Source organism: Mercenaria mercenaria, chromosome 14 (genome assembly GCF_021730395.1).
Source record: "Mercenaria mercenaria strain notata chromosome 14, MADL_Memer_1, whole genome shotgun sequence".
Taxonomy (NCBI): domain Eukaryota; kingdom Metazoa; phylum Mollusca; class Bivalvia; order Venerida; family Veneridae; genus Mercenaria; species Mercenaria mercenaria.
Window position 1 is genome coordinate 34,646,239 of NC_069374.1, and position 15,659 is coordinate 34,661,897.

Below are 15,659 nucleotides of genomic sequence, written 5' to 3' on the forward strand. Positions count from 1 at the left end.
ACTTCCCTTTGTTGTTACTATAAATAGCTTATATTGTAACTTTTTCATTACTAGTCATAGGGAAAAATCGAGACCACTTTTCTGTAGTACAACATGCATGTTACATCCAATTTTGAGGTGTATTTTGACCTATCTCTACCTGGTAAGGATTTTTGTGTGGACTTACAATTTTTTTTTCTTTTCTTTTTTTTGAAAGATTAACTTCCCTTAGTTGTTACTATAAATAACTTATATTGTAACTTTTATAATTGACCATAGGGAAAAACCAAGACCACTTCTGTGGTACAACATTGATGTTACTTTCAAATTTCAGGTGTATTTTAAGGTATCTCTACCTGGTAAGGAGTTTTTATGTGGATTTAGAAAAACAAAAGAATTACAATAGTTAATAAACAACCACAAAATTAAAATTCCATTTGCAAATACAGGTGCTAGTGTAAAGAAATTCGCTGTGACGGGCGTATATTGTGACATTCTGGCACTCTTGTTACAGATATGATAATTTTCATGTTAAACTGAGCAGAAAGCTTCCTGCACACATTAGTCCAAATTGCTCAAGTAAAGTGTCGTGATTTAGTTTATTTAATGGAGGTTTAAGGTCTGCTGAAGAATTGTTATGTTGGTATGTGAATTATTGTTGTCTCTGAGAAAAGAATCTATATTGACATAATAATTATGTCTTTACTAATAAATTAGTCCTTGACCACTTCAGACAACTTGTTTGAGATAGTATGTTCTTGCATGGGTAAGTAAGTTGAAAAGCTTTATCTTGTAGAAGACAGTTACTTGATTCTGTTTAGAAGTCTATGTAATATAAAATAGGCAAGCATTGTCACATAGTTACAAAACACAGAAGAATGGAACAGAATGTTTAACTGCTTGAAGTAAAGTTATTAGGTACAATATAAAATGGCAGTGCAGTAGAAGAGTATGTGTATTTTTTTTAATTTTAGGAACAACAAAGGAACCTACAGCAACAGCTGTCGACAGATGAGAAACAATGTAGATCATACCTCACCTTGGCAACAGAAACTGTCGACATGTTCCACTACTTAACTGACAAAATACAGAAACCCTTCCTCATTCCTGTAAGTTCATCTCAAACAGTGATGTGCTTGTATATTGGATTTGAAAGTTTATTGAGTATTTCTGCTGTGACCACTGTACTACAAAAGTCATATTAAAATGAGCTGCACCATGAGAAAACCAACATAGTTGGTTTGCGACCAGCATGGATCCAGACCAGCCTGCGCATCCGCGCAGTCTGGTCAGGATCCATGCTGTTCGCTAACAGGTTCTCTAATTGCAATAGGCTTTGAACGCGAACAGCATGGATCCTGACCAGATTTCGCTGATGCGCAGGCTGGTCTGGATCCATGCTGGTCGCAAACCCACTATGTTGGTTTTCTCATGGCGCGATTCAAATGTTGCTCTGAAATTAATATTAGTGGTATGATATAGAACTTCTTTGGCTCATACTGGCCTTCAGAAAAAAAAATCAGAACTTTAACCTAGAAAAAAATGATAGCAAGAATTTTAATCTAGGAAAAAATTGAAAAAATTGTTAAGAATATTTTGACCACAGTTACAAATGAATTGTTCAAAAAGTAGAAAAAATGTGGTCTAGAAAATGTTCTGTTCAAATTTACGGTTCATTATGAAACTAAATCTTGATGTTAGCAAGTTTTTTATGCTATATTTTGTAAATACTGATGTTCCTTCTGCTTTGGAATGTTTATAATGCAAATCTGTTAGTTCTTTTTATGCCCCTTGTCACAAGGTTAACTTTTTGCATGAAGGCACTCTACTCACGAACCACTGCACCCAGGACCTTCAAACTTCACATGCTGATGGTACTTTTTGAGTACACGACCCCTACTGACTTTGGTGTCACCAGGTCATAGGTTAAAGTCACCAGGTCAAAGGTCAAGGCGCTGCGGGGGCATTTGTCACCATTAGTGACAGCTGTTGTTTTTACAGAAATTGCTTTAATAAAACTAACAGTCATGTTTTACTAAAAGTACTGAAATAACTTTCTCAGCTCTACTATGGTCTTAAAAGCATCTGAAAATTGGGTGTAAGACTAAAAAAGCACTGTAAAACTATATAATGTAATAGAACTACAGTTGTGAAAGAGGTTTAAAAAATATTGATTGTACAATAAAACACACATTGTTTATGAAGGAGATAAGTAAAATGTGCACATTATCAAGGATTTTGTGCAATTCAAACATAGTAAATATAGGGAAAGCAGCAGGGAACCATGTAAATTGCTCAAGTTATTCCTGGTGCCTCAGCCATCAATGTTCTAGAGAGTGGTGTTTGACTACATAATTTTGTTTTTCATTTACAGGAACTGGTTGACAGATTAGCTGCCATGTTGAACTTCAATCTACAGCAACTTTGTGGTTCAAAATGTAAAAATTTGAAAGTGAAAAATCCAGAGAAGTATGGCTGGGAGCCCAAAAAATTGTTGAACTCTCTGACAGATATTTACCTGCATCTTGACTGCCCGAAATTCTGTGAGGCCATTGCAAATGATGAGGTGAAGTTTCTTAATCAGTATTTGATATTTACTAGATTTTTCCTACACCACTTTACAACAGACCCTGAATTATGTAATAGCTCCTGAAAAAGAAAATACCAGTTGAAAAATACACCATTTGTGCTAATGTTTTGAAATGTTTGTCAAGGGTGAAATTGTTACTATGTATCTCTCTATGAGCGACAAACTAAAATTGCACTGTGTGCACGTTTTCGCCCGAAAGGTAGAATTGAACCACTATGACGCTAATCATCTACAGGTTTGAAGCCTGCACCCCGGACCACCGAGGGTCATTCGGGCAGTAATGTGATGTTATTTGCTTCAATATATAGTAGCTTTACAATTTTAAAAATTGTGGATGGTTTCTTAATTTCAATAAATAATTTTGAAAGGATAAGCAAGTACTGTAAATAAAATTATATTTTCAGAGAAATAAAGTTACTGAAATTAAAGAATGTATACAAAATGCCTTTTAAATTTGCTTGATTTATTATGAGATTTTTAAAAGCAAGTGCATTTTAAGCTGAATATTAAATATTTTTGTTTGTCAAGGGAGGTAATAATAATATGTTAAAAAAAAAATGTATAATATAGTTTTTAAATTTTTAAAGACTTTTTTTTACCAGCACTAGGAATCATTTTTTGTCACAGTGGAAGTGCTGTGCAGTACAGGGTTGGAAATGTAGCCTGGTCTCAATTAGCCAGTTAGATAGCTTACACCAAACAACCAAACCACACCAAAACAGAAATGTTGCACATATTTTGCTTATATATTTGACAACCACACTTGTTTGTTTCTTACACAAGATAAAAATAAAGCTTTTCGACTTCAGTATGTGTATGAATAAGAAAAGATTTGTATTTTGGAACAAATCTACTGATGATTTCTATGTGGTGTCAAAGTAATGTCCTAGATTTTGACACGTAACATCTTTTCATGCTATTTGTGCAAAATCTCATTTTTTCTGCTGCATGTACGCGTTTTATTTTAAGGGGACGCATATTGCTACATTCACAGTTCATACAGAAATGCGGAAGGGGTGCATATTCAAGAAATCAATGGTGGGAAAATAAAAAACATACTCCTAAACTGATATAATACTGATGGACACCTGTAATATTCAGTATTTTGTGGATAAGGATGTGGTACTATGAATGTAATAGGAAAACAGAGGTCTTTGTGAAAGTACATTCAACACAATATATTAAGCTTTTGTATAAGGAAAAAACAGGTTTTTTACAATAAGTGTTCCAAATAATGTTGAAGGGATGAGAATTTCTTTCTAACATACCAGGTTTGCTTAAACATGTAAAAATTTAACGCCACGTCATTTCAGCTCGGGATGGACGCCATATTTCTCATTGATAAAAATGTAAACAAAAAATATCAGAGTGGGATTAGCATTGCAAGGGCATAACATGACATTCTACACAATGAATACCTTAGAACAGATATCTAAGATGCTACACAGGTCAGGCGGGTTAAATGCATAATGGCGATCACTTGAAATTCATCTTGAAAAGGTGGTTAATTTTAGTTTATTTACATGGTTTTTAATTTTCCCACGACTTCTCGGCGATTCACTGCAAATGTATTACTGCGCCGGACGAAAGGTAACTCTAATAAACAACGGGAGACAACTTAGGTGTCAGCACGTGTACGATTTCTAAAAAAAACATGTCGATGATTATAATTTCTTATCAAATAATGAATCCTATTCAGATATTCGTCTTTAATATTAGAAAATTATTAATTTCTGTGGACATTTGTCAAAAAATATTACTCACATTGGACTACTTTGCGCATCAAACTGGTTTCCGCTTCAGTTGTGAGGCACTTCGTTATACTTTTTGACAACAATAACAAAACACAAATGAATCAATAAAGTCACTTATAAACCGACTGCTACTTAAATCAGTGTAAGTAAAGTTGTTGTTACAACATTATACATGTTCGTTACGTTATGAGATAAAGTTTATCTTGAACAGCATAATCCATTAATTACGTTTAGATGATATTGCATTTACAACTTATTTGACCCCATTTTTTACGTGAATGACAGCATTCTCGTGCAACTCGTGCAAACAGAGTTATGAAAAGTATGGTGGAGAATTCAAGGACAAATTATAAATGACATTAAAGTGAGGATAACTGTATATTCGTCCAGTTTTGATCATTGACATGCTGCTGTGTATTAGTAACTTTTGTGAACAAGATTAGATGTTACTTTTGCACATATACACATTGAGTGGACCTCTCAACCAAATTTCATACCTTATTTTAGGGATTTTTTAAGGACAATACATTTTCAAAAGTTTGTTCAATGTGTTTTGATATTTAAGTGCATTGTAGTTCATGAATACCAAGTTAAAAATTAATAATGGCAACATTTCTAGGCCCTTATTATAAGCTACTAGACTTCTATAACCATAAATGTTTAGTGTATTAAGGGGAATATACTCTTTTAGTTTTGGAATGTGGCATTCCTTGACCACCGTATCTTTTCTTATGCACTACTTTGTAAACAAACTAAATAATGTGTTTTAGCTTACATATGCGAAATAAAAAGCAAGACAGTGACCATATTTCACATTCTTTCTTTAAATTAGAATCTGTAGGACATTGATAAATGTTTGGACAAGGTGAAGCACTATTATTTTCACACCAAAAAGTCTTAATTGTTGACTTTGAATGTACACAAGAAGTCTTATGTAATTCAACAATAACTTTCTTCTTTCAGTTTTCTCATTTTTAGCTCGACTATTCGAAGAATAGTCTAGCTATTCTACTCACCCTGGCGTCGGCGTCGGCGTCGGCGTCGGCGTCGGCGTCGGCGTCACACCTTGGTTAAGTTTTTGCATGCAAGTACATACAGCTATCATTTAAAGGCATATAGCTTTGAAACTTATTTATTCTTTTTCTAGGTCAATTACCAACCTCACTGGGTCAAGTTCCATAACTCTAACATGTATTTTGAGCAAATTATGCCCCCTTTTGGACTTAGAAAATTCTGGTTAAAGTTTTACATGCAAGTTACTATCTCCAAAACTAATGCAGATATTGAATTGAAACTTCACATGTGTCTTCGGGGTTATAAAACTAGTTGATAGCACCAAGTCCCATAACTCTGACCTTCATTTTGGCCAAATTATGCCCCCTTTTGGACTTAGAAAATTCTGGTTAAAGTTTTGCGTGCAAGTACATACAGCTATTACTAAAAGACATATAGATTTAAAACTTATTTATTCTTTTTCTAGATCAATTACCTACCTCACTGGGTCAAGTCCCATAACTCTGACATGTATTTTGGCCAAATTATGTCCCCTTTTGGACTTAGGAAAAATTCTGGTTAAAGTTTTACATGCAAGTTACTATCTCCAAAACTAATGCAGATATTGAATTGAAACTTCACATGGGTCTTCGGGGTTATAAAACTAAGTGATAGCACCAAAGTCCCATAACTCTGGACCGTTATTTTGGCAAATTATGCCCCCTTTTTGACTTTAGTGAAAATTCTGGGTTAAAAGTTTTGCGTGCAAGTACATACAGGCTATTTACTAAAAGGCTTATAGTTTTGAAACTATTTTTTCTTTTTCTAGATCAATTTACCTATCTCACTGGGTCACGTCCCATAACTCTGACATGTATTTTGGCCAAATTATGCCCCTTTTGGACTTAGATATTTCCTGGTTAAAGTTTTACATTGCAAGTAACTATCTCCAAAACTACTACAAGATATTAAATTGAAACTTCACGTGTGTCTTCGGGTTATAAAACTAGTTGATTGCACCAGAAGTCCTATACCTCTGACATTTTGTATTTGGGCAAATTATGCCCTGTTGGACTTAGAAAATCCTGGATTAAGTTTTGCGTTGCAAGAGTACTACAGCTTATTACCAAAAGGCATTAGCTTTGAAAAATTACTTATCTTTGTTCTAGGTCAATTAAAACCTCCACTGGGTCAAGTTCCTACTCTTTAAATGTATTTTGAGCAAATTATGCCCCTTTTTGGACTTAGAAAATTCTGGTTAAAGTTTTACATGCAAGTTTGTTTTTTACTATGACATCCAAAACTAATGCAGATATTGAATTGAAACTTAACTGTTTCTTCGGGAGATTATTTAACTAGTTGATAGCACAAGTCCATTAACTCTCGCAGCATGTACTCTTGGGTCAAATTATGTACCCTTTCCCGAACTTAAAAAACTCTTTTGATATTTAATTTTGGGTAATAATTCTGCTTCTGTGACTATATTTCGTAATAGTCGAGCTTGGCTGTCTTACGGAAAGCCTCTTGTTATTTTAGGGGCAATCCTTTATGTACTATAATCAGTTGAAACAGTATCCTTTTCATGTACCCAAAACCTTGTACTTTTTTGAAGGTAAATTTTATCATACCCCACCCACTTTTTTTCTAATTTCAAAGTATGCGTCCCCTTAATATGATTTCTTCATCTGTTAGAAAGGAAAGTGTGCTAAATTTTTCAGAACAGTTTTGAAGGTGTTCAGTAAAAAATTACAAGATCAATTTTATCCCCGATACATGTGCTTTCACATAAGAAAACATTTTAAATTATAGTTTTCAGTCTGCAGCCTTTTGGCCCTGTTCAGTTATGTGTATGGTACTTTTACTGTATTAAGTTTCCAATCTGCAAGTTTTTATTTATTTAAGTCATCAAACATGTTAAGATTCTCAATGCGGCACAATAAGCTAGGTTTGACATTCCATTTTTTTGTGGACACATTTTTCATGTCCTGAATAAAGGGTGTGCAAGAGTTATCTTCCCTCGATTGTTGTTATTTAGTCACCTCACACTGATGACAGGCATGTATCTATACAAAATCTCACAACTGCATTGTTTAATTGTTTATAAATTGTAGATTTGCAATGTTTTTGTGCAGATATAGGTTGTCATATATCACAAATTGATTTCTTTTAAGGTAAAGGAAGGTTCTTGTGCTTCTTAGAATAACACCATCAAAATCCTTATTTTGGCTGTTCTAAAGATATTTAAGCGATAAAAAGAAGGATTGTTTTACAGATAGATTTGATATATTGACTTGTATGTCACAGTGAATAAAACTATTAATATTACATGTAGTCTTTGGCAATTTTACAGTTGTTTTGGAGTTAACATAAAAATGTGATCGAAGTAAGTTTATTAAATGTCAAAAAATCAAGCCAGTGACCAACCTAATAAAAATTGTTGTTTCTTGCTAAAATCAAGAAAAGACATCATCTAAATCATTGCATTGTTTAAGATGTACCTAGTAAGTATAGGTATATGTTTGAGACATGTGTGATGTAAACTTTAATGAGCTACACATAGTGAGAACTACAGCCATTGACAAATAAAGTGGAACTTTCTAACATTTAAGTGTACCGGGTATTTTAACTTATTATATTACTTTTGCAATCTTGAAATTTATTTTCATTTACTAGTGTGTAGTCAGTAAGATGCGCATAAACAGGTATGAAGCTTTAATAATACCTAAGCATAAAAGCAGATCATATTATAAATGTAAATATTTGTGTTTCTAGAGGTCCTATAGAAAGGAGCTGTTCGAGGATGCCATTGTGAGAATGAGGAGAGCCTGTATTAAAACAGAGACAGAAATAGAAAAGTTCAAGAACATACAAGACAAAGTAGAAGAAATTGTGGTGCAGAAAGCAAGGGAAGAGAGGGATTATGGTGAAATTCCAGATGAATTCAGAGGTATATAAAACCAGTCTACATTTTTGTGCCCCCAAAAACTTTTGAGGGGGGAACTTAAAAGAGTTGCCCTTATCTGTCCAAATTTGTGTCATGCATATCTCAAAATGTATTTGACCCAGAGTTGTCAGACCTCACAAGATTGTTATTGAGCATGTGAAGTTGTGCACCAGGGGTTTTAATTGGGATTTCACACAGAAAGACCAGAGTTATTTCCCTTGACTTGGTGAAAATATTCCTAAAAGGGTATAAAAAGTTTGTGTTTCATGTATCTTAAAATGTATTTGACCTAGGGTCATGAAACATAATAGAAATATAATTCAGCATTTGAAGTTATGCACCTTAGGTTTTGTTTGTCAGACCAGAGTTATGGCCCTTGATTAAGTCAAAAATATGCATAAAGGATATGCAAGTTTGTGTCACATGTAGCTCAAAATGTACTTGACTTACAGTCATAAAACTTTAGGGATTGTTATATATAGTGTGAAGTTGTGCATCTGATGTTCTGTATGGGATTTCACTGAGCCAGGCCAGTGTTACTGTCCTTAAGTTAGTTCAACAGTATTTCAGTTTTGAAATGGCAGACAGTTAACATAACCCGTTTTCCAGGATTCTATATCGAAACTAACTTGTTCTTTGCAAATTACTGCCAGCTTTTCCACATGAATCTTAGGTGGGGAAGGAAATGGTTACATGATTCTGTTTCCTTAGAACATGTTGAAAGTACTTGGAATGCTGAATACCATACACATGACATGTCTTAAAATCCTTTTATGAGGTAAAGTTTATATAAAAATATTTTGGTTCAAGGATATGAAGTTGTTGGGTTTACGTCAGTTGTTTAATAAGTCAAGAATGGCAGAATGCTTATTTCAGAGTTTATTTTCAGTGAAAAAGTACAAATAACTATATTGATTTTAGTTGGGTAGATGGTGCAATAGAAAGCTTTTACAACATTATGAATTATGACCTTGTTTTTCTGAAATTTACAAGCAATTATTTGTGTATTTCAGATGCTTTAATGGACACCCTGATGAAGGATCCTGTAGAGCTACCCAGTGGTAATGTAGTAGACAGGCATATCATTGTTAGACATCTTCTCAACTCACAAACTGATCCCTTCAATAGACAGCCCCTTACAGAAGATGGCCTGTTCCAAGTAAAAGTTTGAATAGTGCCATTTTTTCATAAAGAAGGAAAAATAAAACAGTTCATGATTCTTCCTTTCATTTCTTTTTTTTTACTTCCATTTTGTTTCTAGTACCCATTTCTTCAAACTACTCTCCTTCTGTTTTCTGTGTTTTACTTCTGACAATTAAGGTTATTTTAATTAATTGTTTCTGGTATTTCTTTGTGACATTTCTTTCTTCGAAATATCCACAGTCCTTCCAGTCACACTACCAAAAAGTAAAACAATGTTATACAGTATTCACCAGACATTTTTCAGTGTTTACTTCCCTTTTATGCTAGACACCTCTTCTTGTTGTACAATATCTTTGAAATAATACTGAAAGCTTATATTGATGATGATGACAAGAGATTGTTGTTGAGTTCAAAATGTTAATAATTACTGACTAATCTTTGTTTTTAAAAAGAATGGGATGGTAGGGGATATGGTAGTCTCTTAATAAACTTCACATTCTCGGCATCAAGTTCTATTCTCTGTGACATCTCTCTGTTTGTTTTATACCTGTAAGCCTCAACAAGACTTTCTGTATTTTCAGGGAATGATCTGAAACAGAAAATAGCGGCATGGGATCAAAGAGAAGGATAAGTCAGTGTAAACCAGTCTTCATGTCTAGTCATACATGTATTGCACAGTCTGAGTTTTAGACTGAGTCACCAGTTTCATTTGTACAGTAAAGGAATAGGGCTACTGCTACTCAATACAACATTCTGGAAAGTAACTTTCCAAAGAAGGAAAACTGCAAAAATGTTTTCATTGTGATAAATTTAATATAGATATACTGTAAAATCATTTAATTTTCATGGCGCAGGAATTTTCGTTGGTTTTGAGTTCAAATACAGCATTTCGTGGGGATATGAATTTGTGGATTGCAAAATTTTTACATATAATGAATGGGAATTTTTACTGGTTCGTTGGTTATTAAATTTCGTGGATTGAATCAACCACGAAATCCCGAATTTAGTCCCCCACGAATATTAATGATTTCACAGTATCAGTGTTGAACACTGTACAGTCAGTTGTCATTTGTTTTTAAGGTGGTCACTCACATTTAAAAGCAACATGTTATGGCATTTTTCACTTTTCTTACATTCTTTTACAGATTTATTTAAGGAACAAAGACCCTTTACAAATACATTGAATTACCTCCCATTATTTTTTTCTTTTATTTCATTATAATTATCAGGATATATCAACAACTGAAGCAAAAGGCAAGTTTTAAAACTCTGTCTAGCTTCTGAATTTATTGATAGGAAAAGGGAGGTAATCTGAATTAATTGATAGGCAAAGGGAGGTAATACTTATTTTTCAAACTTGGCATTTCAAATGAATTTTAGCAAAATGTACGGTTGTGAAATATCAGAAAGTAGCGCTTATATTTATATAATTCCTTTGACGAAGTATGTTTATCAAATTTATGCTTGTATGTGAAATTAACAATATGTTTGCTGTATAACCAGGATAGAAAAATTTAATTTTAAAAACACTACTAGTGAAAATCTAACTTGTGTTAAGCACTTAGGGAAAACTTTTAAAATATAAATGATCAGGTGATAAAGTTTAGAATTTACTAATTGATGGACTAAAGTCTGGTTAATCACCTTTAAAATGGAAATGAACAGAATACACGGTTTTGCATGTAGCTAACAGTTTCTTTCTTAGGTGATCAAGCATGTTTTTGGGCTGAACACAGTGCTGCATGTACCTGATATATATTTCACATACTAAAGTTGAACTTTGGTCTTTCAAACTCGGATAATTTCAAGCACCACCCTTCACTCTAACTCATCATCAGGTCCCTGCAACATCTCTTTATAATGTACATTGTTCGACAGCTCAAAATGCTGGTAATTCGAACAAATTTTGACGGCCCTGTCTAGTTCAAGCAAACAAAGTTCGACTTTAGTAAAGTTGTATATGTATAAAAGAAGTTTCAATCTCTGTCATTTAGTCTTCATAAACTTGTGAACCATGTTGAAAAAAAACATGGTACCTATTTTTGTTTTATTGGATGAATTTTCAAGGTATGGAACTAATTTTTGAAAAAAAATATACCGAGTTTTATCATAGTATACATGGTAGGACAGCATATAGCTGAAATGTTCATAACTACCTTAAATGACACTGGCAGTGTGTTCTGAGATGTTTAACAATACTCAAAACAACATTTCTCTTTTTGCATTTAATCTAGCGGAAACAAAACTACAGCGGTAAAACCTCTAATCTAGCACAATTTTTATAAACTATTTTTTCATGGTCACACATCTATTTTTGTCTGGAGACAAAAGTGGGAAATGAGGCAATACCATTGATTTTTTTTTGTAAATGAATTGGCAGAATACTGATTGCATACATTCTTTGTACATTTAAGATTTGTTGTTTAAATATTTATATATTGAAAATATGTTGCCAGGCAACAAAAAAAATAAGATTTTGACATGAAACACATATAATGTAGAGTAAAGATGAAGTTGAAACTGCCATTTTGGCTTGTTGAGCATTTATATAATATCTTGCATGTAGCCGTTATTTGAAGTTCTCATATATTACTTATTAAATGTGCTGAATTTCAGCCTTGTATGATGTTGTAAGTTTTTATCAGAAAACTGTCGTAACTTATTCATTAGTTTTATTTTGATGACAGTTTTCTATTACTCTTTGGAGAGGGGTATTCTGGTTAATACGAAGCATTATCCCTACTTACCAGGGTATGTTGAAATTATTGACAGGAAGTGAATAAATTGCTGCAATTTAAAGAGAATTCTACAGTTTTTTCCTTGCATAGAAATTTTTTAAATTTCACATATATGATAGTAAATTTTGTTGCGCTGAAGGAAACAATGAACAAATAAAAAAATAGGTCACCAGGCTTGTTTTTGTGAATAAAAATTGTTTTGAACACACCCACTGTTGCTGAAACTGCCAGGACTTTTCAACATTTTCATAATTTTATGTTTTTTTTTTATACCAACCCAAAATATTTATAAGGACAATACAATACGGTGTTTTTCTTTTTACAGATTTATTATATACTTATTTGATATTCATAGTCATATCTGTAATTACTCTATCCTTACAATTATGGGTACAATTGAAAAAAATTATTGTTTCATATTTACTTTTGTGAATACTTTTTTCAAACGAAATACCCATAGTGAAGAATTTTTTTTAATTTTGAAAAAAATCTTCTCACTAGAAATTTTTCCTGTTTTTCTTGGGTACAGATAATTTGTATTGTGTGTTCATAATAATTGTCTAAAAAAATGTATGGGTCACCAGGTCTAAATTTTTTGTTAAGGGACTGTAGTATAACAACACCTGTTTCGGACGGGAAATGGCGCGAACCTGCCAAATTGATTATTACAGTATGTCTGCTATAATTATAAATTTTTTTTAAAATTCTTAATTCTTTCTATAATTGATATAAATAATCTTAAAAGGTGATATTGTCTTATCAGTACTAAGTCATATTCTCTTTTATGAACAACACTTTCTTTTGTACTATGTCTAAAATGCGATGTGAAAACACAACCACAAAAATAGCAAGATACCTGTCAGGCATGATACTTGTTAATACAACATAAACCAGTATCAATATTTGATTACTGATAAAACTTATCAAAATGTTATTTCATTCAAGATTCCTCATATTTTAAGATTGTCTGTAACTTGTTTCAACATAATGTTGTTTTTCAGTTCAGTTTTCCATAGAAAGTGTCGGCTGCGCAGAAAGATGCGCATAAAAAACTATAGGAATTCCCTTTAAGAAAGTAACCTATAAAAAAAATATAAAATTTAGAGCCGCTCTGCAAAAATCAGTGTCAGCATTGATCAATATCAGTGTGCACATTTGTGCAGTCTGATCTACATCCATGCTGTTTGCTAATCAGTCCCATACAAGCAGAAAGATTGATAACAATTATCTGCTGTACATGATTGATTTTGCCTGTGCGACCATGTAGATCGTGATCAAGATGCACATCCGTGCAGTCTGATCATGGTCTGCACTGTTCTGCTATTCAGTAAGTATCTTTGTATATGCTGATCACAAAGCTCTAGCATTGGTTTTCTCACAGCGGCACTCTGTTGCTTTTTTTTGCAGAATTGAATATAGTCACTAAAATTTGTAAAAATGATATTGTACTGAAAGTGTAAAGGTTTTTTTTTTATGCTGGCATATTTTGTTGTACATTGTGATGAATTTTGTATTATAATTATACAGTTTATGATTTATGCATATTTTTGTTTGTTTACTTTAATATGGAATGAAAAGCAGAGGGCTGTCTCTGTGGGGAAAAAAGGGGTAGAGAAATTGAATGAAAAGAAGATTTTTCTAAATTGGATATGAAGTGGCCAAAGCCTGGGATTTTCTTCTTTCACTTAGGCATACAGGAACTTTCTTGAAGTTCTAAGAAATGCTGAGATATTGGGTATGTATAGCCAGCTGATGGGACCTATGTGAGGACTGTCATAAAAAGCCGGGGTCGGGGTAGTCAGAAACAAAAACAAGAACCATAAGATCAGTTAAGCTAGTAGGCAGTGGAGTGTCAGGCCTACATAGACCTCTTGTTTCTTTTATTTTGTAATGTAACGGTAACATTTAAAAGTCATTTTTTCTTTGTCGTCTTGCAGCTGATAACATATTCAGAGTTAGTGAAAGATAAGACCATTTCATTTCATCAAGTTCATGCTAACAGCATTTTGCCAATAGTCATAAATCTATCTACAATTTGTTTTGTGATACAGGAGCCAGACATTTTGTTTATTTTTATGCTTTTGCATTTGTTATTTTGTCACCTTTTTGTATGCATACTTGTGCAGCCTATGTATTTTGAGCAGAAAAAAAATTATGTAACAAGTCATATCTGTTAAACTGAGACATTATCATTTTCAGCTTAACCTTTACCCTGCTAAATTTCAAAAATGGACTGGTCCATCATTCAGTTTGGGCAAGACCATTTATTATTCGAAGGGGTGTTCACTGAGACTTTACTGACTGAACAGCGAACAGTGCAGACCATGATCAGCCTGCCCATTTGCGCAGGCTGATCTTGGTCTACTCTGGTGGCAGAGGCAGAATCACTTGCCTCCAGCAGCTAGGGGTAAAAGGTTATACTCGTGATTTATACAACATTTGTCTGAACTTATCATTACGATTTTTTTTATCAGTAATTTCTTAAGGTATTTCGTCGTGGTAATTCAAAATTCAATTTTCGTTTTTGAGTTGTTTGTCTTTGCAAGTAAACCAAAATAAGATTAATAAAAAATGTTAAAAAGAGTTTTTGTTACATTTTCCTTTGCTTCATTTTCAATCTGACCAAAGTAATCTCCAATTAACGCTACGCTTTTTGGATATGAAATTGTTGTTGATTAGATCATTCTGACAACCTTTTCTAGACAGTCAGAGCCTTGCTTTCAACATTTTGAAAGTAAAAGTAGAAGTTTAAAAAAACTATAATTAGCCTGGGTATTGTGCTATTGATAGACTCATTCTGACAACCCTTCTGCTAGACAATCAGAGCCTTGCTTTCAACATTTTGAAAGTGAAAGTAGAAGTTTAAAAAAACTATAATTAGCCTGGGTTTTTATATGCCCGAAGAGACGTATTGTTGTACCCCTGGTGTCCGTCTGTCCATTAGCAATTTCATGTCCGCTCTGTAACTCTTGAAAACCTTGAAGGATTTCAAAGAAACTTGACAGAAATGTTCACCACACTGAGACAATGTGCAGAATGCTTGTTTCGGATGACTAGCTTCAAGGTCAAGGTCACACTTAGGGGTCAAAGATCATATAAGTGTGTTTCGTGTCCGCTCTTGATCTGCTTTGAAGGATTTAAATAAAACTTGGCACAATGTTCACACACTGTGGCGACGTTGCTGAGCGGCTTGTTTTGGTTGACTCGCTTCAAGGTCAAGGTCTCACAGGGGTCAAAGGTCAGTATATGACTGTATTTGTGTATATTGCTCAGCATGAGTGCTTGTTTTCATTTGGCAGATCCACTATTTTAGTTCTCTTACAAAAATTTTTTTTTAGTAACTTGAGCACAAATTGCTCAAGGTGAAGCTTTTTTGACATCGCCGTCATCCGTTGGCGGCGGCGTCGGTGTCGGGGGCGACGTCAACAACTCGACTGTTAACACTCTAGAGGTCACAATTTTGGCCCAATCTTAATGAAACTTGGTCAGAATGTTACCCTCAATAAAATCTTGGACGA

At 33.5% G+C, this 15,659-nt stretch overlaps 1 protein-coding gene and 1 non-coding gene across 2 annotated transcripts in view; one reads left to right on the forward strand and one right to left on the reverse strand.

Annotated features, from left to right (window-relative positions):
• Positions 1–9,996, forward strand: part of LOC123527242 (ubiquitin conjugation factor E4 B-like) — a 40,329-nt gene extending 30,333 nt beyond the window's left edge. The window contains exons 22-26 of the mRNA XM_053522587.1: positions 954–1,088; positions 2,354–2,545; positions 8,089–8,263; positions 9,274–9,419; positions 9,985–9,996. Of these exons, the coding sequence (XP_053378562.1) occupies positions 954–1,088; positions 2,354–2,545; positions 8,089–8,263; positions 9,274–9,419; positions 9,985–9,996 (660 nt within the window). The remainder of the gene's footprint in view (positions 1–953; positions 1,089–2,353; positions 2,546–8,088; positions 8,264–9,273; positions 9,420–9,984) is intronic.
• On the reverse strand, positions 2,759–2,845 carry Trnastop-uca (transfer RNA opal suppressor (anticodon UCA)). Its single transcript has one exon. It is a non-coding gene; the product is annotated as a tRNA-Sec (tRNA).
• Positions 9,997–15,659: the final 5,663 nt, after the last annotated feature.